Source organism: Amphibalanus amphitrite, unplaced genomic scaffold (assembly GCF_019059575.1).
Source record: "Amphibalanus amphitrite isolate SeventyFive unplaced genomic scaffold, NRLGWU_Aamphi_draft 001701F_arrow, whole genome shotgun sequence".
Lineage (NCBI taxonomy): Eukaryota > Metazoa > Arthropoda > Thecostraca > Balanomorpha > Balanidae > Amphibalanus > Amphibalanus amphitrite.
In genome coordinates, this window is record NW_024883194.1 from 4,819 (window position 1) to 30,919 (window position 26,101).

General features: G+C 59.1%; 1 protein-coding gene across 4 annotated transcripts in view; it reads left to right on the forward strand.

The window, feature by feature from the left end:
* The first annotated feature begins 529 nt into the window (after nt 1–529).
* The window catches only part of LOC122374718 (semaphorin-1A-like), a 36,103-nt gene continuing 10,531 nt past the window's right edge, over nt 530–26,101 (forward strand). For all 4 annotated transcript variants that reach the window (XM_043353638.1, XM_043353639.1, XM_043353640.1 and 1 more), the window contains exons 1-5: nt 530–699; nt 15,332–15,428; nt 17,588–17,702; nt 24,000–24,110; nt 24,554–24,644. In XM_043353638.1, the coding sequence (XP_043209573.1) occupies nt 597–699; nt 15,332–15,428; nt 17,588–17,702; nt 24,000–24,110; nt 24,554–24,644 (517 nt within the window). In that variant the 5' untranslated portion in view covers nt 530–596. The remainder of the gene's footprint in view (nt 700–15,331; nt 15,429–17,587; nt 17,703–23,999; nt 24,111–24,553; nt 24,645–26,101) is intronic.

The window sequence follows — 26,101 nt, forward strand, 5'->3', positions numbered from 1 at the left end:
GGACACCTCTGGCACCTCGCCCGACACCAGTGGCCGACACCACTGGCCGACATTCAGAGGTGATCGGGACGCGGCCCGCCGACAGATTTCGTGTACCAGAGGCTGGAGTCTAGACTTGCTGCCCCCACCGGCGCCAGAGCTGCGGAAGCCGACTGGCCGTCGCTCGAGCTGCCGCCGAGCTGCCGGCGGAAAACCGATAGGCGATGGCTGATCGGGGTTTTATCCGGAAACAGCATGCAGAGCGCGGCGCCAGGCGACAGACTGGGACTCCCCGGACAGACTGCGACTGCGGAAAGTGTCTGAAGGTGGCGCCTGCCTTCTAAACGGGTCTGACACTGACAGCATCTTGGGGATTAGGAGCGGGGTGGCTGACGAATCATTGTTTCCATGAGGAACAGAACAGGACAGGCTAGCTATGAGTCAGACATGATTATCGATGAATGCTTCATCACTAACTTATCAATCTCTCGGCTCGTGTGACCGGCCGTCTTTACCGCGGACCGTGCATGACCGTGCTTCTGTATGTTTCAGTGATGCGCTGCTAGACCGTCTCCGCACCACAGCTCGATCTCCCGTGTCTGCCCGCCCGCCGCGCCATGGCGGTCCCGTCACTGAGCTGTCTGCTGGTGCTGGCCGGTCTGTCCGCGGCCTCCGCCCTCTGGCAGGAGGACCTGACGCCCCGGCGATACGTCCCACTCGGTGAGTACCTGCAGCCTCGCGCGACTGGTGGTACAGGTGACATCCGTTCTGGCACGACACACAGGTGTCTGTGCGAGCCGCCGTGTGTGTAACTACCAGTCTGACCCGATCACCAGCTGTGCAGGCCACAGAACGACCGGTAGTCGGTCCGAATGGCGGGACTCGTCTGTGCACACTGCACACTGCACCACCTGTGAACCGGCAGTTCCTTGCACGTCGTGAAATGCCTCCACGCAGAGGAGATTTCGCCCGATTAGGAATGATGTGATATCCGGAACAAGCAGACACATTGAGGTCATCCCATTTTTACCGTGCCATCTTTTTGGCCTGCGCGATGAACTTCAGGCTTGCACAATATCGTTGCGTGCAACGTCGCCAACGGAGCTGGGCCCAGGGATGATGGCTGTCAGTGACCATTGCGCTTACCGGCAGTACTTTCTCCCCGCAGAAGTGAGCTGAAGTTGTGCTAACCGTAATTAATTCACGGTTACTCGTAAATTATCCCGTATGAGTATTTCCATTGTCTCGACACCAATCAGTGGGCCATTGGTCACGCCCAGGTATTGCGGCTGCACTGATCGGGTGCTGCAATTTTATCGGCCGGTTTTTCTGCTGGAACTGCACTCCCTCTCCCCCGCCTCGGTACCCACCGGCTGACCGGGACAATGGCACAGACTGCTTCGTAGAAATAGCCGTGTAATTGTCGGGCGGCGGCCGGGAGAACGCGCTGTGCCGTGGGAACTTGCCGCCTGTCTCCGTGCACCGGCCGGCGCCGCTCATTGGTCGGCTCGTCACTGACGTCACCGGTGATTTGTCGGCGCCCTAGTCGTCCGCTCCCTAATTTGGGGTCAGCGCTCTCCGCGGCACCCACCAGCAGGCGCCGGAGACTGGAGCAGTCGACGGCCTGTCTGTCTATCATCAGAGGCCGGCACTGATGCTACACACAGTACCTACACAGTACACAGCGAGCAGAGCGGTGACCCAACAATGACCGAGCAATGACCGGGTGTTGACCGGTGGGTGACCGGACAGTGACCAATGACCAGTCACGTGCCGCCGTTCGCAGGAGGAACGTGGCACGGTCTGGAGTGGTTGGTCGGACCGTCCGTCTGTTTTGGCTTGCGAATGTGTTTACCGAGTGGTCGGGATAGCAGTCAGCGAGGAGACGCTATCGTGGCGCGGCCATCGGACCCATCAGACCCGGAGGGGTAGGGGTTAGGGGTGGGGTGAGGACGGCCACCACGTGCCACGCGATAACTGAGGTCTCTTGCCTGGAATGTGCGCCGATATAATCTGTTCGCGCTTTATATTTTGTTATTATTGTATTGTTATATTATGTGTTAAGCATAGGAGAGCGCAGAAATATCGACGTTCTGCCGCCTCTGCATTGTAGCTCCACCGGCCTGAATTTCTTTCGGCTGCACTTTCATTCTTGGACGCCTCGACGCGGAGCGAACAGAGCATGAATCCCAAATCAGGGCGTCCATTGAGGCAAACGACATGTTCCAGATTTCCAGACGTCGGCGCCGACGATATGTATTCTGCAAGCTCGTCGAAGGAAAAATCTCATTTATATTCCGCTATTATGAGCGGGCAAACTCGACCCAACTAACTTATGGAGAATGGGACGGCCGGCGCTAGCGGCGGCAATGGATTGCCAAACGGAGGGACTGCAATCGCAGATGAGATCGGCGCTGCGGCCGGCGGGCCTCGTCGACGAAAATTCATCGCGTCTCTGGAATAGCCGACATCGACGTCTGAGCTCTCTCCGCGACCCGGTCACGGCCCCGTAGGCTGAGCTGACCGGGGGCAGTGATCGGAGGGGTCGGCCCGACCCGACCCTCCCCGTGGGAACTGGAGCTGATCTAGGGCTTTGGAGCCGAGCCAGAGCCGGGTGCCGGCGGGCGCGCATTGTCCTCCACTGCACCCCGCCGTCGGGTGTCACGCGCTCCGTGCCGTGCCAGAGGACTGCGGGCTCGCGCTGGCACCGGCTGGCGGATTAGAATGCCAGCCGCGCACCGATGGCGTCGCGATGTATTGTGCTGCCGGCGTGCGAGCGTGTTGTCGGAGGCACCCCGGCCGCGCCCGGCTGTATACACCGTTTGATAGGCGGCTCATCGCGCACCCGGCCGGACCAGACGGCATTCCGCGTGTCATTCCGCCGTCATTCAGGCGCCGACGCGCCGTGTCGCCGCGCGCCAAAACAACATATTTGTCCTCTGGCGCTGGGCGCCGGTGTGTGCTCCGTACAGTGCTGAGAACGCGTCACGCCGCCATCGCTGTCCGCTGCGTGCCCGTCCTTTGTCGTGACGGTGGAGTCCGTTGGAAGGGTCATGGGGCCGCGGGCCGATGTGCCATGTGGTGGATGACATGGAGACGGCTGCGTCTGGCTTCCACAGCCGGCTCTATGACCGGCTCTTCGCTCCATACAGGGTCAGTTCCACCCATCTCAGCAGAGCCATCGGTCTCGACCGGCCGAATTCGGCTCTCGTGCCGTGTATCTACCTGAGCGGTAGTAACCCACTCCCTTTATGCAACCCGCGGCAAGTTTCCGTCTGTGAGGAAAATCCGCTGCGCTGCCGGGCCAGCTTAATGTCCGGTGCACCGAGACGAGGGTGAACGGTCCGGCCGGCACGAGATGAGGTGACGTGGCCGGCGGACGATGGAGATCTCAGATTAGCGGTCCGGCCCGGGCCTTATCACCCTGCTGGGAGTGTCAGCCACGGGCGCTAACGGTGAACCGCGCGGAGGTGGGGAGCTGAGCCGATTTGGGAGACCCGTGTCGGTGACTCGCCGGAGATCACCGGGCCGACCCACCCTGTTCTGAGGCTCTGGGACTGGTCCGGCGTGCGGCGCGGCTCACCGCGACCGGGCCAGATCTACTCATCGGATGGGCTCACATGAACAATGCTGGCGTGCTGCCGCCGCCCGAGAGAGCTAAATTTGGCGCCACCGGCGCGGCCGTCGGGCGGAGCGGAGGCGCGGTAAGTGCCAGCCATAAACTGGCCAGAAGGTCAGACCAAACACGACCGTCGGGGCCTGTTCGTTTGCTGCTCGCTCTCTGCTAGTCCCGTGGCTCCATCGGTGAGCGCAGGCCGGACCACTGCTGTGCCGGTGATCCGGTTTTTATGCGGCCGGGAGGGGGCAGGAGCGAGGACCGATGAGTGATTCGACTGCGCCGCACGGCCCCCACTCCCCCAGTCGGTGACTGAGTGTGGCGATTTGGCGTGATGACGCTGCACGGACCCGGCCGTTGTTTCGCGCTGATGGCTCCGGTTGAATATGAAGCGCGCTGCGTGCGGCCGTGGCTGCAGGAGTGCTGGCTCACCCCTCCGCCGCGGGCCGGGCGCACGCTGACTGCTGCGGGACCCGCTCACCGACTGCATCCCCTCCCCGCGCTGCTGGCGGCCCGCCGATACCCTCTGTATGTGCACTCTCCGGTCCTTTGTCCGGTGACCCGACTGGCCAGCAGCCCGCGCGCCTCCTTTTTGCGGTGCTGTGTTTTTGTGCGTGGCCTGCGCTCGCTGCGGCCACAGGGCGCCTCTCTCCGGTGGAGGCTGGCCGTGCGTGAGCGGTCGTCACGACACGGGTCCATCCTATCGGCGCTCGGAGGCGGTGGGCGGCGCGGTCCGCCTCCCGCAGCCACCGGCGCGGCGTCCGGCGGTGGGGTCACACATGGGGTCGGCACGAGCGGTGCAGGCGGGTCACGGCCGGACGGACTGACCGGGTCTCTCGCTCGGTAGGCGGTCTGTGGGCGCTGACTGCTGCTGACTTCTGCTGCTGATGGCCGTCAGCGGTAGGTCAGCGGTGGGACGACTTCAGCTGACGTGCGGGGCAGGTCGGAGGTGGCTACTGCAGACACTGAACGACCCGGGCACGTACGACGCAGCTGTCCGCTGCCCACGCGGCCGGCCCGAGTGACCATTTCACCGGGAATGATCCGCCTCAGGGCCGTTTCAATTGGTCAGCCGAGCGACGTGGCCGGCCGCGCGTCGTCTCTGGGGAGGTTGTGTACCGATTCCCTGTATTGCGGGTCCGCTGCCGAAGCCATTGGGATTCCGACTGTCGGTCTGCGGCGTTGATCAAACATTCTCCGCTCTATTTGGCCGCTCCTCAACAAACCTACATTTTCCGGCGACCGGCCGTCTCTCTCGAACCCTGCAGCTGTGACTGGCTCGGTTGGTGTGAGCTGCAACGCTGGATTGCGCCATTTGCCGCGGATTGGGGCGTCAGTGGACCGCCGCCGTTCCAGTCCCGCTGCAGGCAGCACTGTCGGCCGGCGTTGCTTAGCGCGCTGCGCCGCGTCGCCACTAATTTGATGGCCTCGTAAAGGGTGCTGTTCGCGTCTCCCCAGAACTGTGGTCGGTGCTGACGGCTCCGGAGACAAGCCTATGTGCCGCACCGGTGACAAGTGAGGCTCGTCGGGCCCGTCGGCTGTTCCCGTCACGGTGACACATTGCGTGCGGCTGCCGCAGGATGTGAGAAGGGTGAGGGGAGAGGGTGCAACGGGCCAGCTGTATCGCCGCCTCTCCCCCGTCCACCGCTGGCCGCTCGCCAGACCGCCCGAGTGACTGATCTTCCCCTCTCCATATCTCCGCCCATTTAGCCTCCTTCCCCTCTCCCTTCCTCTCCTCCCTCTCTGCGGTCGCGGAGATGGCCGGAGATGCGGTGTGACGCTACCGCCGCTGTGGGTGGCTGTCACGGGTGTCACGTTACACGCCCCGTGACGCACCGTCTTATGGCGTGACAGACTCCCAGTGAGATCACCTGTGCTTCTGCTCCCCGCTTTCTCCTGATGTAACTTGTGGTCTCGTACTTAGAGCATACACTGAATTAAATCCACGATTTTGGTTAGTTTTATCCTGGCACGCATAAAGCTGTCGTGCGTGCAGTGCGCGGTCGGATGTTCGTGGGACGTGGCTAGACGGCCTCCTGCAGGTGACTGACCGCCACAAGCGCCGCTGAGCACGCGACTGCTGTCGGCTTAGACCACCCCCTGCACTGGCCCCGCCCGGGTCCGCTCCGGTACCGACACATTTCCATATCAATACCGCGGCCGTCTCATGGCTCAGCCGTTCAGCGGGCGTTTTTTCCGGGCAGCCGGTGAGTTATCCCGGCGTGACATTGAGGGAGGTGGTTTACGATGAGCCGGGTTACTATTCACCGGTGTTTTAGTCTGCGTATGCGTCCGACAGGGGCATTCAGTCGTATGACGATAGGTCACTGCACTGCTCGCTGGGCCGTTTTTTGGGCTGCAGTGTTGACCGGGGCAGCAACCCCGATTGGGAGGTGTGTGACGTTTCGTGACGCTGTGACGGTCAGTGACACTGTGACGGGTGACGGGTCGCCACGGCTGGGTGCTGTCCTTCGTCGTTGGCCAGCTTCCTGAGATGGTATCAGGGCTGCCCTCCCCGCGCAGTGTCTTTGAACTTGAACGCTCGTTGGCGGCCAGACGCTCAGCTAAAACTCCATTGTATCGTTGTGTGGGGAGGCACCGGCGGTATTACGGTCAAATGGCGGCGTTTGCTGCACGGATCAGACCTCAAATGTTGGTCCGATCGATCTGAAACCGGCCGTACCGCCGGAAATCGGCTTTGTCGATGCTGGTGTCGCCGATGAAGCCGGCTGGCCGTCTTTCTGTCAAACTCGGCTGACGAATGGAGCGCCCTCACGCACGCGGCTCGTGACCAAGCCAGGACCAAAACCTGCCTGCAAACCGCGGACGGCGATACTATCAGGCTGCGGCTATTGCACGGGACTCGTACTGTGGCCGGTTGTGACCGGCTGCACGAGCCCGTATCCGAGCGGTCTGGTGGTGTCTCATCGCTGCTGATCGGGGTCGGACCTCCTCCGGGAGGGTCCGGACATGGGCGTCAGGCGGTCTCTGACCCCTCTCCCCCGGGACACGGCAGAGGATGGACCACTTTGCATGGTTGATTCATCAGACCTCTCCCCTCCCTTCCTTGAAATCGACTCCTTGGAGACCACCAGTGTTTAGCAGAGTGACGCCTTGCTGTCAGTTGTGGAGCGCTGCAGCTGCTCAATGTTCGGACGGTGGTCCGGTTCTTTGTGTCCGCTCTCTGTTCGCACGGAGGTCCGGCGCCACCCACCGAAGCGTGTCCCGTGAGCGTGGTCTCCGTCCGTCCCGCTCCCTCCCCGACTGACCGTGACCCTCTGTGACTCAAGACGTGACGGCTGACCGCCGCCGAAACCGAGCGGCGTCCGTCTGCGGTGAGCTCCGCTCAGCCGTAACAAAGCGGCGTGTGAGAGTCACACGCTCCGTGTCGCACCCGAGCCCCGCCGGCAGAGGTGTGGAGCCGGCACGCGCCCGCGGCTGGACCGCTGGGAAGACCTGTGACCCGCCGTGACCCGCCGTGACCCCGCCGACCGCCAATCAAGGACAGTCTCGCCGCTGCCAGGTCCGGTTAGCCGTACTCGCTGCTATAGTCCTTTCCGTGTGAGCTTTTGCACGCCCTCGCCGCCGTATAGCCCGGTCCGTGTGAGTCTGCACGCCGCGCCGGCGGAGCTGACCTCGACTGAGGGTGGAGTCGGCCGGAATCACGGCCGGCCGTTCGCGGAAAGTGGAACCGACAGCCGACAGGAAAACGGTGGGCCGCATCGTGCGCGGCGCTGCACACATGACGTCAGCGGCGCTGCTCACGCACCGCGCGCACCTGGTTAGTGATGGCTCGCGCCGCTGTCTTCCGCATGTGGACTGCGGACGCCCAGCACGATAGACAGACGGACGGATGGACGGATGGCAGCAGCGTTGTCCTATTGTCAGGTCCTCGCGGCGCGATTACGACAATGGCCGGGAGACGTGAGCGCTAGTGATGTCAATTACGGAAAATCGGAATACCGATACCAAACCAAATACCAACCAAAACCACGGGAAAATACCGAAACCAAACCAACTTGGGAAACTGAGGGAAATACCAACTTTTTACCGATTTATTAGCCTCTTATACATTAGTGAGGGCTTATGATACCAACAAAATACCAAACACATTACGATTAAAATACCAAATACCAAGTTGGTATCGGTTTGGTATCGGTATACCAAAAAGTTGGTATCTGATTGACATCTCTAGTGAGCGCACTTCGAACCACTCCTCTCTGGAGGTCAGCACTATTGTCCTCTGACGCTAATGGCGCGGGACAAGATATAACGGCACCTCTCGCGAGTGGCATGGGAGGTGGCTGCGTCAGAGACTGCACGTAGCCGCTGCACCAGACTGCACGTGCAGAACATGTGCAAGGCGCCGCTCCGCCAGCTGTGACTGGCACTTTGTGCCGACGGAGACGGGCCAGCTGGAGCCGCGGCGCCCTCCCCAGTTCGGTGGTGAGCGCCCTGCCGACAGCCGCTGACAGGCGCTGATGGGCCGTGGGCTAGAACAGTGGGCAGCCGAGTGGGGAGCGGTGGATGACTCAGTCAGTCGCGTGACCACCGCCATCGCCGCCGCCCTCCGATCTCTGACCGCCGCCCAGCAGCCACAGTCGCCCCGTCACTCTCCGCCGTGGGACGCGGCGCTCTGAGCCCGGCGCGGGGCGGACAGTCGGCGTCAGCCCATGTCGGCCCGACCACCGCCAACAGTAGCGGGCGCGGCGTGTCGCGTCGCCTGTTTTTGCCGACCGATGACGGGTTTCGGCTCGGCTGGCGTGTTGACAGGCCAATGTCGTGTCTGAGTTGGGTCGGGGCGGCCTCGGGCGGCTCCCACTGCACAAACGCCGCCGGCTGTTGGGCACGATAACAGCGTTCAGACGCACGCGGACGGGGACGGCCCGGGAACTACGCTGTCCTGGTGTCGGGACATTCTGTCCCGCTCTGCCGACTAGTGGCCATGAATGTGGCGACGCTCCAGCCCGGGCTCTGTTTGCTTTCGGCTTGTCCTCGGAGCAGCCAACACTGCTGAGGAATGGGACGAGCAAACATGTGCGGAGCATGTGGAGCCGGCTGGCGCGGCTGTCCCTCCGTCCCCCGGCCGCGGTGTAGCACATACCTCCTGCAGCTCGCCCCTCTCTCGGTCTGCCCCGCGTACCCGAGCCGCACTACATAAATCACTGGCCGTAACAGGCTGGCCGACAAAAACTCCGCTCTCCGTCTCCCCGTAACCACCCTCCTGAGCCGGGACAAATACCACGGCAACCGATTGTTTCTTGGGCTCGGTCACCCCTGGGACCGCCCGTCGAGGTCAACCGACCTATGGAAATCGGCCCACGTGGAGGAGGGTACTCAAAAGCATCCTGAGGAGGAAGACGCTCCTTTAGGAACACTGGAGGGGGTGGCTGAATCGGTCCGACGTCTGCTTATCGGTACGATCCGCCGCTGGGATTGGCGTGTCTCCTGCCGCGGAACATGGGGTGGTGATGGAGGGGCGTCTCGGTCGACCGGGCAGCTGTCGGGCGGCTGCAGCTGCCGGAGCGCGGACGGAGGGCGCAGGGGCGGCCACGTGCCCGCTGTCACCGGCCTCCTCCGCCGCAGATGAGTAACGACCGAGCCACGTGCACCCGGAGAGCCGCCATGCGCGTCGAATCGCCGCGGGGCTTCCGTCGCTCCCGCCACCGCCGCTGCCGACGACCAACCGTCGCCGGATGCGGGACAGTCTGTTTTTCCAAGCCGACCCCCGAGAGGAGCTATTTTTCGGGTGGACAAAATTAGCGTCATAAATCGGGGGTCGGGGCGTCAGCGGGCTTGTTCCGGAGGCCTGTTTTGACGTCGGCCGGGGCGCCGCCAGCGGCCAATTGTGGCGTGAGTCCCAAACATGCATCGATCGGATCTATCGGCGTCATCTCGCCCGGCCGACCGCCGGCCGCGGCGTCATCCATCTCTGTCAACGACTCCAATAAACACGCCGGAAAGGTCAATAAGTTTGACGGCCTCTTTCAGAGCCTGTTCCCAGCATTTGTCCGGTATTCGGCCCGAGTTGATGGAGCGGCTGTGCCATTATCGGCGAACAGAACAGACTGTGGCTCTCTCCGGTGTTTGTTGTTTGTGTTCCGAGAGCCGGCCGCTCCGGGTACAGTTGGTCGGTAATGTAATGACTTACAGCCGTATGCGCTGTCCGTGTGGGAACTCGGCGCCGCGTCTCGTGAGACACCGCCATCTGTCTCCGGTGGGAACGAGCCGGCGGAAATGTCCGAGGGTCGCCGCAATCTGCACTGGACACGGACCGGACCGGACTGGGCGGGAAGCGGGGCGGGAGACGGGAGTGCTACCTCGTGACGACCCCGCACCGGTCTGTGACCTAACCTTTCGGCACTGCTGCGATGAGATTGTCAACCACTGTGACCTGACGGGCCGTCCGGACGATAGACGCCCTCGGTCGCGCGTCGCGAGGCGTCGGCGGTGCACCGCGCCGTCCGATACGATCGGACGACATCCATTGTCGGTGCTCGGTGCCCGGACGGGCCTCTGTCTCAGGGCGGCCACCCGAGCCGACGGCGTCACTCGGCCCGAACAAGACGTGTCAGCTCCGCCGCACCGTCAGACAGCCGGCCGGTGCAGCTGCGGCCCTGCACGTCTGACCCGACCGCAGCGATCTCCGCGCCGCCGCTGATCGCGTGTCGAACCGGTGCGGCAGCCCCCTCGGGCGGCGCTGCCGGCTCGGTCTGTAATGGCGGCCCATCAGATTCGCCGTGTTTCTCAGCTGGGCGCGACCACCGCAGTGACACAGCCGCCAGCGAGCCTACGGGACACGGCCCGACATCGCCGTGACACAAATTACCCCGGCCGTTCGACTCACTCGGTCATCACTCCTACCCGAGGGCGGGACGCGTCGACGGCGACCCGGTCCGAGTTTTGAAATTCAAATTCGTTGGGGACGCGCTATCTGCGAGATGGATTCAAAGCTACATAGTTACACGCATTGGCCATGCGTACCTTGTTTGTTTTGACAGTGCGTGCCATTTGAGCCCGTCGATTCATCACGAGGCGCCGGTCTCCGCCCGAGGGACGCTCGGCTGATGTGAAGCACAGGTGAAGCTGCACGTGTGTGCGGCTGCTCCGTGGTGTCTCCTGTCGTCCCTCCAGCCGCGGCTCCCGCCTGCCGATGTCGCGGGGAGCGCGCCGCTCCGACGCCGGTTCCTGTTTACCGGCTCGCGGTGCCTCATTCCGCGCACGTCTTGCGGCCACCGGCGTGTCAGTGGGAAACATGAGCCGAGCGGGCGCGCAGCGCGGCGTCAGACGTACCACCGCGCCGGCGGCGGCCGTCTGGGCACACAGATGGGGAGAGGGCGCCGCGCGGACCTCAGCCTGCCGACATCACCGCGCTCCTCGCCGTGCCGGCCGTAATTGATTCTGTGCTGCATTCCTGTGCAGTGACCGGCAGCGGCAGCCTGCGGAGCTCCGACCAGCGCCATGGAGACTGATGGGACACTCGCCAGGTCAGCATCCCCGGACCCCAGCGCCCGCCGCCGGCGTCCAAATCAGACAGTCCTACTCTCTACCGGCGTCAGCGCCGGGCCCCGAACCGTCCCTCCGAGATAACACGGCCGACCCACCCTGATAGCACGCCGTGTTCGAGATAACTCGCAGGCCGTGTCCCGGCTCTAAGTACCGTGTCCCGATTCTAAGTGCCATGTCCCGCGGCGCCCGGATGGCGGCTGATGACGTGAGATGACGCGAGATGACGCACGCTAATTTCCTCATCTCACGACCTAGTGTGAACCGGCGAGACGATGACCGTTTTCCCCTGCTCACGTCTTGCACCGTCTCTCATGTGGTGCTGCCTCCATGGAGATCTTGTCAGGTGACTGACATCATCTCTGACTACTGCGGTGACCGGCAGTGACCTCATGAGACCTCCGTGGACGTCCAGTGGCAGTGACCCCTGCCGACCACCAATAACCTCTGTCTGTCTGTCGTCCGTCAGTGATGACCGGTGACCACCCGGGACTGACCGGTCTCGCGGTATCGTCGTGCCTTACCTGGCCGGGCGGACCGGTCCGCGGCGGTGGGCTGACCGGGATGACCTGGATCGGTCCGGATCGGTCGCCTGTCCGCACATATGCCGCACCGGTATCGGAGGTGACATCGCTGTCCGGCGTCCGCCCACGCGTCATGGCTGTATGTTTTGTATAAGGTCATCTCTCATGCACACACAGCCCCGCCGGGTGCCTATCCCGGCTCCCCGTCACCTATTCCGGCGTATTCCGGCGGATATTGGGCGCTCGGTGTGGTCTCTCCGGAGGTGTTGGCAGTGCGGCGCCACTTCCTCTGTGGAACGCCCGTGTGCGCCGACCTTATCGTGACCGGCAGAGGTGTGTCTTGGTGGTGGTTTGGTTGACTGGTCGTTCACGGAACGCCCTGGGTCGAGTTTACCTCTGCTGTGTACCCGTGACTCGTGAGCTAACGCCCGTTTTGACCTTCGCTGCAGCTGAAAGAAAGAGAGAAAAAAAAAGAGAGAGAGAGAGAGAGAGAGAGAGAGAGAGAGAGAGAGAGAGAGAGAGAGAGAGAGAGAGGGAGGGAGAGGGGGAGAGGTGGGTCTGTGGGGTTTTGAAAAAGAGAGAGGGGAGGATGGCTGTTGTCCGCGCGCGGGGGCACGGGGCGTGACCGATATCCGGCCACCAAACGGGGCCACTCAACCGCCCCCTCCCACGACGCGACCGGGGACGAGAGTGCAAACAGACGACAAAAAGCCACTTCAGTTCGTTCGGCGCGCTGAGGTGAGGGCCGGCTGGCCGGATGTCACCGGACAGCCATTGGACCGAGGGGCGGCGGCTGCCGGTTCTGCTGTGATGGGTTGAAAGATTCAGCTACCGAGTCGGACATAGTAAAAACTGAAAAGAGGAAAAAGTTTCATTTGAACATGGCATGACAAGTCATTTTTATTCTTGTCAGTTAGATAGAACCAGGTGTGGAGTTTGACATTTATAACATTTCATTTTAGTCCCGTCATATTTCCGTTGTTCCTGTCTGCCGCAACTGCCACGGGAGTAATTATTCGTCGGTTTATCGGGCCATTATCATCCGCGGCCCAGCTGTGTCACCGGCCCGACACACCACTTTCCGGGCTCTGCCACACGGCTGACGGGCTGCTGGTCGCCCGTCCGCAGCACCGCGCTATTGTTCTCTGCGGCGGCAGGCCGAATGACGCCCTGTTGACGCCGCTGCAACACGGCATTGTGGCGGCGCTGGTGGCGCGTGCCGGGTGATTCGCCGGGTCAGGTGGCCCGCGGTCTGCAGCCGACCAATTGAACATCCCCCCCCCCCGTCCCGCGGGGCTGCAGCTGCCCAGCTGGGTGGAACGAGGGGCCGGTGTCAGGGATGACGGATCGACAAAGTCGAATTGATCGGGGACTGTGCCAAACGGAAACGCGTGTCCGGGAATAAATGGGTCGGAACTGGGGGACCGAACTGGGACGGTGGTGCAACTCTCCGTTCGTGATCACCGGATCCAGCAGTTCCTGTTGTAGGTCATGGCGCGCGCAGGGGCTCCCCGGTCAGTCAGCTCTCACTGTCTCACACTCTCCCCCTCTGAGGTCACCTGATGCATATCTGCGACGGTGACCGACGGGCCGGGTCGACCAGAGCGGTGACCAACGCTGACCATCACTGACCGGCGGGGCTGTCCGCCGTACGGAGAGCGGAGAGTCCCGCGCCGAGCAGTGCTCAGCGGCCGCTCGCAAACCGGTTACAGTCTGTTCAGCGAACCCGGCCTCGGCTGAGGGCTCAGCGCGACCAGACAGACCGAATGCACCTGGCGAAAGGTGGTCGTACCCAGAACTGCGGCCTCCCAGCGCGGATTTGCATGCCGCCGGCCGCGGTGACGTCAGACGAGGGCTGCACGCGCGCCGAGAGAACACAAAGGCGCGGCGGAGCGGGACTGGGGGCTGCGGGCGCGGCTGACGGACGGATTTGTTCGAGCAGTGCCTGCGTCAATGAGAGGTGCGGCCCGAGCGGACGAGCCTAATTGAGACGGTTTGCGCTGAGATGGAGCGTGGGTCGCGGTATGCGTGCCGGCATCTCACAGCTTCAGAGCTGACCGATAACAATAGCACCAATCTGAACGACGCCTACCAGCGACGGCAGGTGTTCCGGCTATCGGCCGAGAATCACTCCATGTCGTGCTGTTACTATTAACGCCATCGTATGCGATTACACGCGCACCGCTCGCTGGTAAGTATGCCATCAGCCGCGCGGGGACCTCGCCGGGAAACTAATCACCGTCGCCGCGTGCGCGCCGGAATCGCCGCAGCGCCAATTTACGCTGTCGGTTGCTATCGGTCAGTCGCTCGACGGGGGAGGCGAACGCGGCGGGATGGTGTAACGGGCCGGACCGGCGCCTCCGTTCGCCCCGGGGAGGACCGGTGGCGGCCGGTCGTTCCGATGGTTATACGACTGGGGCAGCTCGCCGACCGTAGGAGCCCGCTGGACTGGGAGCGGCTCTGTACGATCAAGCACCCGGGCGGCTGGTATAGGAGCTGGTGCAGGTTTGGACTGCGCTGCTCCGAACAGCTGCCCTGCCGCGTGGAGAGGGTGTGAATGATGGAGGTGATCTGCCACGGATTCACACACCTGGCCTTGCAGCCGCCGCCGGCGGGGCTGAGACCCTCGGTATTATACGGCGCAGACGCCGTCACGGCACCTGAACACACCGGCGAAGGAAGTGCGCATCGTGTACGGTTTCCGGAAACACGGTGTTCGCTTATGAGGGCCGGGTGTCGTCGATTCAATCCGCCGTGTTGTCGGCTGTAACAGGGTGTCCGCTTCCCGATTGGGCCTTTTTGCTGGCGTGTTTGCGTCACCGTCGCCGCCAGGCGCTGTTTTGCTGCTGCCGTTTCCAAGGTTAAACGCCACTTTCAACTGGCTGGTCGGTTCGGCTCAAAGGCGCATTTGCAGCGCCCATCTTCCCACTCGGCTGGACGTGCTGGCCCGTCCGCCTTCTGTGCGCGCCGCAGTTCTCCGGTGAATGCTAATTGAACGGGGCACCTCGGGCCGGCAGCTGGCCGCTGCACGAGCCGTCGAGGCGTGCAGCGCGCGGCGAGAGAGGACTGAAATATCCCGCAGTGTGAGCGTTCCCAGGGGAGCCGGCCCCGTCCGCTGCAGCGGGCGCGAGCTGCCGTGTCTGTCGGGACAGCGGTTGTGTGGTGATGACTGAAACCGTGCGGTTGTCACCGGACGGTGGCAGCTCCCACCTGCCACTCGTGTAGCCCTCCTGCGCCGATTTCCTGCCTCGGACGCGTGCGATTGCTTGACGGGTGACTTCCCGTCTCCGCTCAGCTCTGTAGCGATTAGTGTCCTGGCCGCGTGGCGTGCGCCCGGTTTTCCCGCGCGCTCGTCGCTGATTCGCCGTGAATGACACAAGTGTACTCGGTCATCGCCCCTCGTGTACGCGAATAGCCCAAAAGCCCCTGCTCAGGCGCAAAAAAAGTCAACGCCAGACTCATATAACGTGGAACGGGTCCCGTCCGCATGTCGGCAAAGCCGTGCGGCTGCATGCATGACGGATCGGCGGCTTATAAGCTCGAGTTGGCAAACAAGATCTGTCTGATATGATTGCTCAGCAGCCCTGTGTGGCGGCGGCTGTGGCGGAACGGCGCTCCGTTTTCGGTCACCCTCGGTGTGTTGTCAGGCGACCGGCCGGCTGTTGCGGTGATTTGTCTGATCTGACGGGTTGATCCTCCTTTGCAGATGAGCGGAGCATGCTGAGGTTCGCCGGTAACGTCTCGCATAAGGACCACTTCCGACTGCTGGAGAACGACGGCAGCTCGCTGCTCATCGGCGCCAGGTGAGTCGGCGCTCTGTGCTCTGTGTTCTGCGCTCTGTGTTCTGTGCTCTGTGTTCTGTGCTCTGTGTTCTGTGCTCTGTGTTCAGTGCTTGGTGATCAGTGCTCGGTGCTCTGTGCTCTTTGCTCTTTGCTCACTGCTCAGCGCTCGGCGTTCAACATTCAGTGCTCATTGCTCAGTAATCGGTGCTGAGCGCTCTTTGTTCTGTGCTCAGCGCTCAGCGTTCGATGTTCCATGCTGAGTGTGCGGTGCTCTGTTCAGTGTTTGGTGTTCAATGCTCGGCACTCGGTGCTCGGTACCGTGGTTTATAAGAAAGAGCTCACACACGCCGGCGGCAGCCGCGCGCCGAATGGTTCTGGTGCTCCGTTCACGGGCCCAGAGACTGGCCATGGCGGCTCGTCGATCCATCGGCTGCCAGTGGCCGTGTGGTGGTCAGTCCGGGAGCCGGGAAGGCCCACGGCCGGCGGCGGGACGGGTGCATGGTCAGGACATTACCACCGGTGGCTCTGTCTACCTGGACATGGTGTCTGATGGATCGTCCGCTGGAACACTGCGCGGGGATCAGCTCTTGTGAGACGGCGCACCTCTTCTCGGAGCACCTGTCCTGTCTGCATAAGCGCAGCTCTGATCATATTTCCTATCATCCGTACTGGAATGGCACTGGAATATAGCGCAGTAAGCTGCTGAAACAGGACATCGTGGGTAATAGCGCAGTCAACTATACTAACTGTCCTGCCGAACTTTACACGGGACTATTTCGACGGTGCTGGCCGATGGTGTCTGAACCTTTCCCATATCGGATGCCTATTATTCAGCGCGGATCGTACTGAATGCCGTGATCTCACTCGACTCTGATCGTGAGGCGTGCCGATCCTGTCAGATTGGAACGGTGCCGTCATCGTGTATGGTATTTCATAACGCTGATCCCAATGCACAACCGAACTTTCGCCTGTGAAATGGGTGCAGATTACCTGAGATTGCTCCGATAATTTCTGCAGCCGGCGCGGACACTCGGCCGTTCCCGACTTAAATATCTGTCTGATTTCTCCTGGGCGGGGTGTGTCATTGTCGCTCGCCCGACTAACTATTCAGAGAAGCGATCTATTTTCAGACAGATAGCGGTTGACCCGCCGATCGGGCGGGCCGGCCGGCGATATTTCACGTTGGGCCTCATTCCCAAACGGTTCTCGGCAGCCGGCGAGGTAACGGCTGACCGTTTAGAGCTGCTCCCGACTCCCACACCGCTCGGCCGGAGCTGGGGGCGGCCCCAGCGACCGCAGCCCGCCCCTGGCCGCGATCGGCCGTGTCGGCACCGATGGGCGTCGATAACGACGCGATTTGTCGGCGCGTCGGGCGATAATGGAGGAACGTCCGGCGGCCGGCGTATGCTGATGCCCGCGGAACGGCCGACGGTTATCGCCCACCGCCGATATAGACGTGGGTATCTGCGGCCTCATACTGGACGCTAGACAATGAATGGAGCGTCAGGCCACGGTAGAGCCGCCCAAACAGTCACCAACAACAGCGGTCACGGACACGGAGCTCGGCTCCGGTTCGACCCGCCCCGGCCGAACCTCAGAAGGTCGCGACCCCGCCCTGTCTGGACCCAGAAGGTCGTGAGCATGGTTTGGAACGAGACGCTTCGGCCACAATGCGACTGCATTGTGTTGTGTTGATTGTGTTGCAATCAGCTACACTACGGGACAATGGAGCGCTGCACGGCAGTAACTCGACAGCAGCGGCCACGGCGGTGACTTCCTGTCTGCACTGTCCCACCCAGTTGTCTGTGTGTCCCAGTGCTGCTCCGTGGTCCGTCCGTGCTCGCTGACCGAGCGACGCGGACGGACCGGAACAATCGCCGTGCGCTGGCTGTCGGTCGCCTGCACTGGAGCGGCTAACCAGGAGGAGGCGGCCCGAGCGTGCCGCGTGTCAGACTGTGCACGGACCGGTGCACGTGACCACCGGGCGCAGAGGGCTGATGAGATAGGAGAGGATGGTCGCGGCGCCACGCACTCTGCACTCCTTAGATACCGGCTGTTTGTGTGTATTTGGGGAGGGGGGATACGTAGCTCAGTTTGAGAGACAGGAAGTAGGATGTAACTCTGTCAAGCAACCCGTGTAGTATCATTCACACGTCTTACGCGCCGTCGTTCCCCCACAGGAACATCGTGTTCAACATCAGTCTGACGGACCTGACGGAGCGGCGCGATGAGCGACTCGAGTGGCACTCGGAGCCGCAGGACGTCCAGCTCTGCATCATGAAGGGACTCGACGAGGTAATGCACGTCGGACAGACACATACAGACACATTATTCGTACACTTGGCAGCGGTATGCACTTTCGTATCCCTCGAGAGGCTCAGGCTTTCAGCACTAATGGACGTTAAACATTCTTTGTAGAATAGCCGGCAATGTTTCTGAAGTATGCAGTGAATGCCTTTCTAACTTGACCAGAGGTCTCTGTAACTTTGATCGAGCGCCTAAGCCGGAGGCGGGGTACCTACTACCTTGGGGAGCGAACCGTCCCGTCCCCCTCTCCTACCGCGTAAGCCGGCTGAGCTGGTCACCCTGGGGAATAGCCACGCTCCGAGCTACATTCAAAATGCAGGACGTGTCCACCATTCACCGTTCATCGGAACATTAACGTAATCGCCGCGCCGGAACCTGGGAGTCATCGATCGCTTAAGGGAATGTCGGCTGTCGATAGAGTTTCACTAGGGAGAGTGCCGTCCGAGGTCGCGCGATGACAGCTCGGTACTGTATTATGTAACGTGTTCGGCGTACGATAAGCTATCAGTCCCTTAGGGTCCGGGATGGACATCACTCTCGTCACAGGTCAGCACTGCAGGGTTGTGCTCGACTCAAAAAAATTTGCCGACTCGACTCATCATTCAACTTCAGAAAGCCCTGACTCAACTCTGACTCAAACAAGGAGCTGAATTTTTTCCCTTGACTCGACTCATGACTCAAGCGGCTCAATGAAAATATGAGTCGACTCAAACCTGACTCAAATTTTTTGTTGAGTCAAGTGAGTTGACTCAAAATTGACTCAGATAAAGAAGTTGTTGAGCGGGGGGGGGGTGAAAAAAATCCGGCAGCAGAGCCAGGGATAAGTTGTTAAGCGGGGGGTATGAAAAGCTTATATATATATGTATATATATATATATATATATATATATATATATATATATATATATATTTACATATATAAAAATCAAAATGTCTGTACGTATGTATGTATGTAACGCGTCAGTCACGCTTGGCGGGCTATTGCTCCGGAACGGTGCGGGCTACGGGGGTGGAATTTTGGGCTCAAGTCGGACGCGTGCATCTGTTTGTCGTATTAAATTTTGGTGGGGGTGCGCTCGCCGGTTTGCACGTGGCGGGCGCATCTTTGTAGCATTTTGGGCCGCGGCTGGCGCCGAGCAGACGGCACGCGCCGTAGGCTCAGTTTCTTCGCTGCAAAACTGAGGGAAATCAGAGCCGGCAGGTCACTGACCTTTGGCAATGGATACCGGAACAGAGCACCGCCGGCCAGGAGGAGACGCCAAATTTATTCTGGCCATAACTCGGCCGCTACTGGGCCGATTTTATTGAAACTTGATTTATTACGCTGCACGTAATGCTGTCCCTCTTTACGCTGCGCGTAATGCTGTCCCTCTAGTTACATATATAAAAATCAAAACGTCTGTACGTATGTATGTATGTATGTATGTAACGCGTCAGTCACGCTTGGCGGGCTATTGCTCCGGAACGGTGCGGGCTGCGGGGGTGGAATTTTGGGCGCAAGTCGGACGCGTGCATCTGTTTGTTGTATTAAATTTTGGTGGGGGTGGGTTCGGTGGTTTGCACGTGGCGGGCGCATCTTTGCGGGATTTTGGGCCGCGGCCGGCGCCGAGCAGAGAGCACGCGCCGTAGGCTCAGTTTCTTCGTTGCAAAATGAGTGAAATTAAAGGTATTATCAGGGTTTTTTCCAAAATTTCGGACTTACTCAGTGAAACGTGTAGAAGAAGGTGACTGAAGCCCCAATCCAAAATCATTCGTCTCAAAATTGCCTAATTTTCCAATGGTGGGCCTCCAAAGTTTTCGCGGCTGCCAGCCGCGTAAACTTGCGAGTACTTGGTGGTCCATCTCTAAACGCCCATAGGGTTTACACTAGCGGAGACTTTTCTAAATATTTCTAGGGAAAATATAATGGATCTAGGGAAAATATAATGGATTACATGCTCCATTATATTTTCCCAAGACAAAATAGGGAAATATAGCATAGGTCCGTAACACAACGAACACAACCTTCTTCTCATTCTTCTCAGCTTCTCATTCTAGATATCCTGTGGGTTATCAAAATAATTCAAATTAAAAAATTGTGTTGTGTGCGTTCAAACTAAGCTCATCCCGAGTGTAATTCAAGAATGTCTTAGTTCAAGTAATTAAACTTGAAAGTGATATAGCTCAAGCAATGAAGAAGCTTGGATGGAACTAGTGTTGAATCAAAGTTACCTATCATTTTTAATGCTAAGTGCTGAACGTTACCAATAATTCGAGACATCCGTTGTAAGATGTATGACGCAGATCAACTTTGATCAAGTGAAGATTATAGATTTCAGATGAAATAATGTCAATGTTCAAGGCTGAGCGACTGGCAGATTTCGGAGTGAGCACAAGTGGCCTTGAGACATTCTGTTTCTGTAGGTACTCAAAATAAATAAATTATCATGTTGTGTGCTTTGAGGTTAAGTGTTATCAGTGGTGCTTCATGGTTGTGCTTTGTTGTTGGTGTATAGGCATGTTTTGAGCACATTGCAGCATGATATTGGTGGTGTGTAAAGCAACTGATCTCCGCAGACTTTGCACTTACTTGTAAAGCCTGCGGACTGACTTTGCAGACTTTGGCTGACAATGAGCAATGCATTGCTGACTGATATCATTTATTCTGTGTTTGTAGCACAAAGTACAGAAGTGGCACATACATTGTTACTTTGAAAACCTGATGTGAATTTTGATGTAGAAAATTGGTGGCTGACGTTGAGTCCTGACGTATTGTGAGTAGTGTACATCTGGTGCATTGAGCGCAGACTTGAGACCAGTGACGTTTGTATCAGTAGACTGTGTTTGAGTCTACTTATATGGGTAGTCATAAAGCAGGCGTCACACTTCTTTTTGCAACCAAGGAGATGCGCTATACCCAGAGATGCTTTCTCACCAAACCTTACCAAACCAAACCTAACCTACAGCGCCTCTCTTCGTTCGTTCATGGTTGCAAAAAAACAAGTGTGACGCCTGCTATACTACTACCCTTATATGGCCTTGGTTTGAGTGTGGTGACTGAGTAGGCTGGTGTGTATAGCCATGCAATAAGTGTTTTGAAATATATTTTTGGGACAGTATTGAAATGGTGTGTTTTGGCCATCTGGCATGGATGATGGAAAGTCACTAACTCAACTTCAGGAACGCTTCTTCATTATGCTCATCTAAAGCACAATGATCTATTTTCTCTTCGCAAGGATTGATTCCTAATTCACTGTCAATTATAACCTGGGCCAGAAGGTTTCGCTGAGCCACGCCCACCGGGTTCATACAGATTCATCCACAGTGCTCAGCAGTGTATGTTTTCAGATTTCAACAGACTGTATTTTTTCTGTATGTACATATGCATCATGCAAGGGTACAACAGATGCGGTATTTGGTAAGCAGTTGGCAGCAAGGTGGTGTTTGTACTTATTGGCAGAACTAGTTGAGCAGGACTAAAACTATCCTAGTTTCTCTCCAGTTTACTCAGATCCGTCTCAACACATTGAACATATTGAAAGCGTTCATCCATGAAATGTCTGCATGTATACTCATTTCCGAGAAGGCACGCTCGTCGCTCATCCATTGCCGAGCAGGCACGTGCGTGCCCATCGCCGGCGCGCATTAGCGCGCGTCCATGGCTGGGGCGCACGCGCGCGGCCATGGCCGGCATGCACGCGCGCGCGCCCATCGTCGGCACGCAAGCGCGCGCCGCGTCCTTACCCGGCGAGCACGCCCCGTCCGTACCCGGCGCGCACCCGCGCGCGTCCACAGCCGGGGCGCACCCAAGCGAGTTCGTACCCGGCACGTACCGGCGCGCACCCGCGCGCGTCCGTACCCGGCCCGCACCCGCGCGCGTCCACTGCCGGCACTGACAGACCCTGACAGACGGGCGTGCTGCCGTCGGCGGTCCTGACAGATGAGCGGCGGGCCCGGCTCCCGCAGCTCCGGCAGCGGGCGGCAGCCATGGTCGGCATACACGCGCGCGCGCCCATCGTCGGCACGCAAGCGCGCGCGCGTCCATAGCCGGCGCGCACCCGTACCTGGCGCGCACCCGCGCGCGTCCGTACCCGGCCCGCACCCGCGCGCGTCCACTGCCGGCACTGACAGACCCTGACAGACGGGCGTGCTGCCGTCGGCGGTCCTGACAGATGAGCGGCGGGCCCGGCTCCCGCAGCTCCGGCAGCGGGCGGCAGCTCCGGTGACTGTTCCGGCAGCTCCGGCAGCGAGCGGCGTCTCCGGCAGCGCTCAGCAGCGGCGCCAAGCAGCAGCAGCGGCTGAGCCAACAGGCGGCCGCGGAGGCACGCCCCCCCCCCCTTTGCACATTGTTCGTCCATGGAGATGTCTGCAAGCACGCCCATTGTTGAGAAGGCACGTGCGTCCATGGCTGAGCACTGAGCAGGCACGTGCGACCCCTTTGCACATTGTTCATCCATACATATCAATATAATTTACCTTATGATTAGTGTGAGTCTTACAAAATCTTAAACTCAGAAATACCACAAGGCAGGCTGCCTGGGTGAGTTGCTAATATGAACATAATGAACATTATACATTAGTGCAGTACCTATAAGCATCCATGCTGTGTGAAGGACTTGGCCCTCACGTTCATTCGTTTGGTGATTGCACATGGTGGCATGTGTACCAATTGTTCTCCCTAACCCTTCTTACAACTTTGACTAGCAAGTAGAAGCTGGCAAAATGCAAGGAGCTTACAAAGCATGCCTATCCTATATGTAGATAACTGAGGATGATTCTCTCAATTGAAGCATGATCCGCACTCAGCAGCTTCTTCTGTTCTGTTCCACAAACTAAAACTGAAATGCCTCAATTTTCCTCAAAATATATTCATTTATCACTCATAAACAACAAAAATATACATGAAGTAGGTACCAGGGCAATAAAAAACATACAAGTTACATATTTTTTCATGTACCGTCCTTTCACAGCAGCAATATGTAGAAACGCACCAAGATGTTCACGGAGAGCCCACCCATAACAAACTATAGTTGAAGCCGGGGCTCTGCTGCAGCAGCAGGGGAGACGTACAGGACACAGAGGTCATGTCACAACATCATGTTGTACAACCTGTTGTTCGAAAAAACAGATCAACATAGATCTTGAAAAACTGTAGGTAGCGCTTTCTTCAGTCACTTAGGTAAGCTTTCTCGCAAGACGTTACATTAGATTGACCACTCTTGACAAAATAATCAGATTGAAACTTAGCTCTTGTGCCTGATGCACTTACATTTCAATTTATTGAAATAAAACACTCAAATTTACCCTTGAAAATTGTTGACATTTAAATGATATTAATCAAGATTTGATGATCAGCAAACAAGCTCAAGCTATTCAAATCACACTCAAATCAAAATAATAACTTTGGCAATGTTGATAACTCTTGCTGTCTTATTGAAAAGCAAATCTTCAATTTGTTCATATCCAAATTCAATGCCAAGCACTGAAATCTTGTTGCAAGGCCCTAAAAACAACAGACAAAAACAAAACAGACAAGGCCCGTCTTGTGGAAATCGACAGTGCGGTGCGGCGGCCTTGGCGAAATTTCCCAAGGCTGCTCTTTGTTTACATTTTAGTGATGGGCCAACTTGGCCGCCCAAGTACTTGTTTTGCGTGAGTAAGTACAATTTTGTCAATTTTGAAACGGCTATATCTCGCAAATTTTGGTACCGATTTACATTTTATGCATATATTTAGAATCGGCAGAGTCTGGGGAGTTCATTGATTGGAAATTTATGCCGATTCCTTTCAATTTTTAAACCCTGATAATCCCTTTAAAGCCGGAAGGTCACTGACCTTTGGCAATGAATACCGGAACAGGGCACCGCCGGCCAGGAGGAGACGCCAAATTTATTCTGGCCATAACTCGGCCGCTACTGGGCCGATTGCAATGAAACTTGATTTATTACGCTGCGCGTAATGCTGTCCCTCTAGTTATATATATAGTTTCTAGAAAGTTGAGTCAGCTGACTCATGTTCCTAAATGTTTGATTCAACTCAATGTCAAAAGCTATTTTACTGACTCAACTCTGACTCAACTCAACGCCTTAATATTTTTGTCCGACTCAACTCTGACTCAATTCAACAGCTCAACCTTTTATCCGACTCGACTCAAATCTGACTCATTTGCGTCGAGAGTTGAGTCAAATTTCTGACTCGACTCATGAGTCGAGCACAACCCTGCAGCACTGAGACGACACCGAACAGCACTTTACGCCGTGTGTTGTTCTTCAAGGGCCCTATCTCACCATGTATCTGTTCCCGCAGGAGGCGTGCCACAACTACATCCGTGTGCTGGCCAAGCGGGGGGACGACCAGCTGTTCGTATGTGGCACCAACTCCTACAAGCCCAAGTGCCGCCACTACCAGAAGCACCCGGTACGAATGCGCCTCACGCTGGCTTCTAGTTAACGTAACTGTGCTTTTATGTAGCGCCACCGCTTGTTTCCTCGATTTCTGTGGGAGACCAGATGTCATTTGGGACGTTTTTCCGGCTTCTGTCGCTAACATTTAATTTCAGACGTCTCCGGAAATCCACAGTTAAAACGCCATTAGGGAACGGAGCGGCCGGGATCGGGCCCACAAACGACTCTGTGATAAATGGAGCGAGTGTCTGTGCCCTGTGGAGCGGCGGGACAAAAATTTGGGCCGCGGCGCCGGCTGGGCGCTCTCTGCCTGGCACTGAAATATTTGTTCCTTCACCGCGGCCCGACCCCGTGTGTGCGTGTTAGAAGGACGTGGGTCTCGTGTGACCTCCCTCCGAAACGGGCCGGCGAGGGTAGTTTGGAGCCGTGTCGTGACGCGGTGATGACATGTTTCAGGACGTCGGCTACCTGCCCAAGGGAGGCCAGCGGGACGGTCGCGGCCTCTGCCCGTACGACCCCAACCACAACAGTACCGTCACGTTCGTCGGTGAGTACGTTTGTCCCCTGGCGGCGCTCTGTCCCCCTCGCTGACCACTCTGTCCCCTGGCGGCGCTCTGTCCCCCGCGCTGACCGCGGCTCTGTCCCCTGGCGGCGCTCTGTCCCCCTCGCTGACCACTCTGTCCCCTGGCGGCGCTCTGTCCCCTCGCTGACCACTCTGTCCCCTCGCTGACCACTCTGTCCCTGGCGGCGCTCTGTCCCCCTCGCTGACCGCTCTGTCCCCTGGCGGTGCTCTGTCCCCCTCACTGACCACTCTGTCCCCTCGCTGACCGCGGCTCTGTCCCTGCCGATCGGCCGCCGTCGGACCGGCCGACCGGTCCCACTCTCAGACCGTCGCGTCTCTCGGCGTCATCGGCTGTGACCGGCGCGGCGGTGCGACCGGGCCCGCACGTGACCGGACCTCCTGATGAGGCCCACCGTCCACCGACCGGTGACCGCCGCGACCTGGCCGCGCTCGAGTCACCTCCAGAGCGGAGCCGGCCGACCGCGCCAGGCGAGCCATGCGTCATCCGCGGAGAGCAGGAAATACCTGCGCAGAGGAAAAGCCAGATGGATGACGGGGATTGACGGCCGGCTGGCAGGCGCGCTGACCCGCCCTGGTGGCCGGTCAAACATGGGAGGGATGCTGGAACGATTGTCCGATGTTCATTGTTGATAGTCATGGCACATGACAGCATTCAGTGAACATCGACATGCGGGATTAAGCAGACATTGCGCCGTGCGACAGATATGAGAGGCCGGTCTGGGCCGACCTCACCGAACCGTGAACCGGCCTCCGCGCCTAACAGCCTTCCATCCATGCCCGCGGCCCCGGCCGGTCCCGGCCGGTGTAAATTGTGTGGCCGAGTGGGCGCGTCGGGGTGTTGACTGGGAACAAATGGAGCTGTTGTTTGTTCGGTGGCCGAGGCCGCCTTTTTCAGTGCCCCGGCTGGGCATTGTGCGGGCCCACGCGCGCGGACAGTTTGAACCGGTCTCGCGGGGCGCGGGGCAGCGGGCGGCGGGCGGCGGGCGGCGGACGGAGCTGCAGACGGAGCTGCAGACGCTATCGGTTCGATTGCCGGCATCCACCGCCGACTGGAAATATCGCGCCCTGTGGGTGATTGGTGGCCGCCGCTGTCAGAGTCATTCGAAGCCGATTGTGACCAGCCGGCCGACGGACCGCCACGGAACGGGCGCCCATTGTCAGCGCGTTACGTCCGCCGTTTTTCCTGTGTCCGCGGGGTCATCGGTCACACCGGGGGCGCGGCAGCACCATCAGTAACCGGCGTCCGCGCGCGCTGACCTAATGGCGCGGCGCTAACTACAAACCGGGCCGGCGGCGGCGCCGGTCACTGCCCTCGCGTCAGGCCGGGCCGGGCCTGCCGACCACCGCGCCGTCCGACCGCGGACCGACCACCGACCACCGCCAACAGCCGTCAGCTTAGGGAGCGAGCGGCCGCCGTTTTT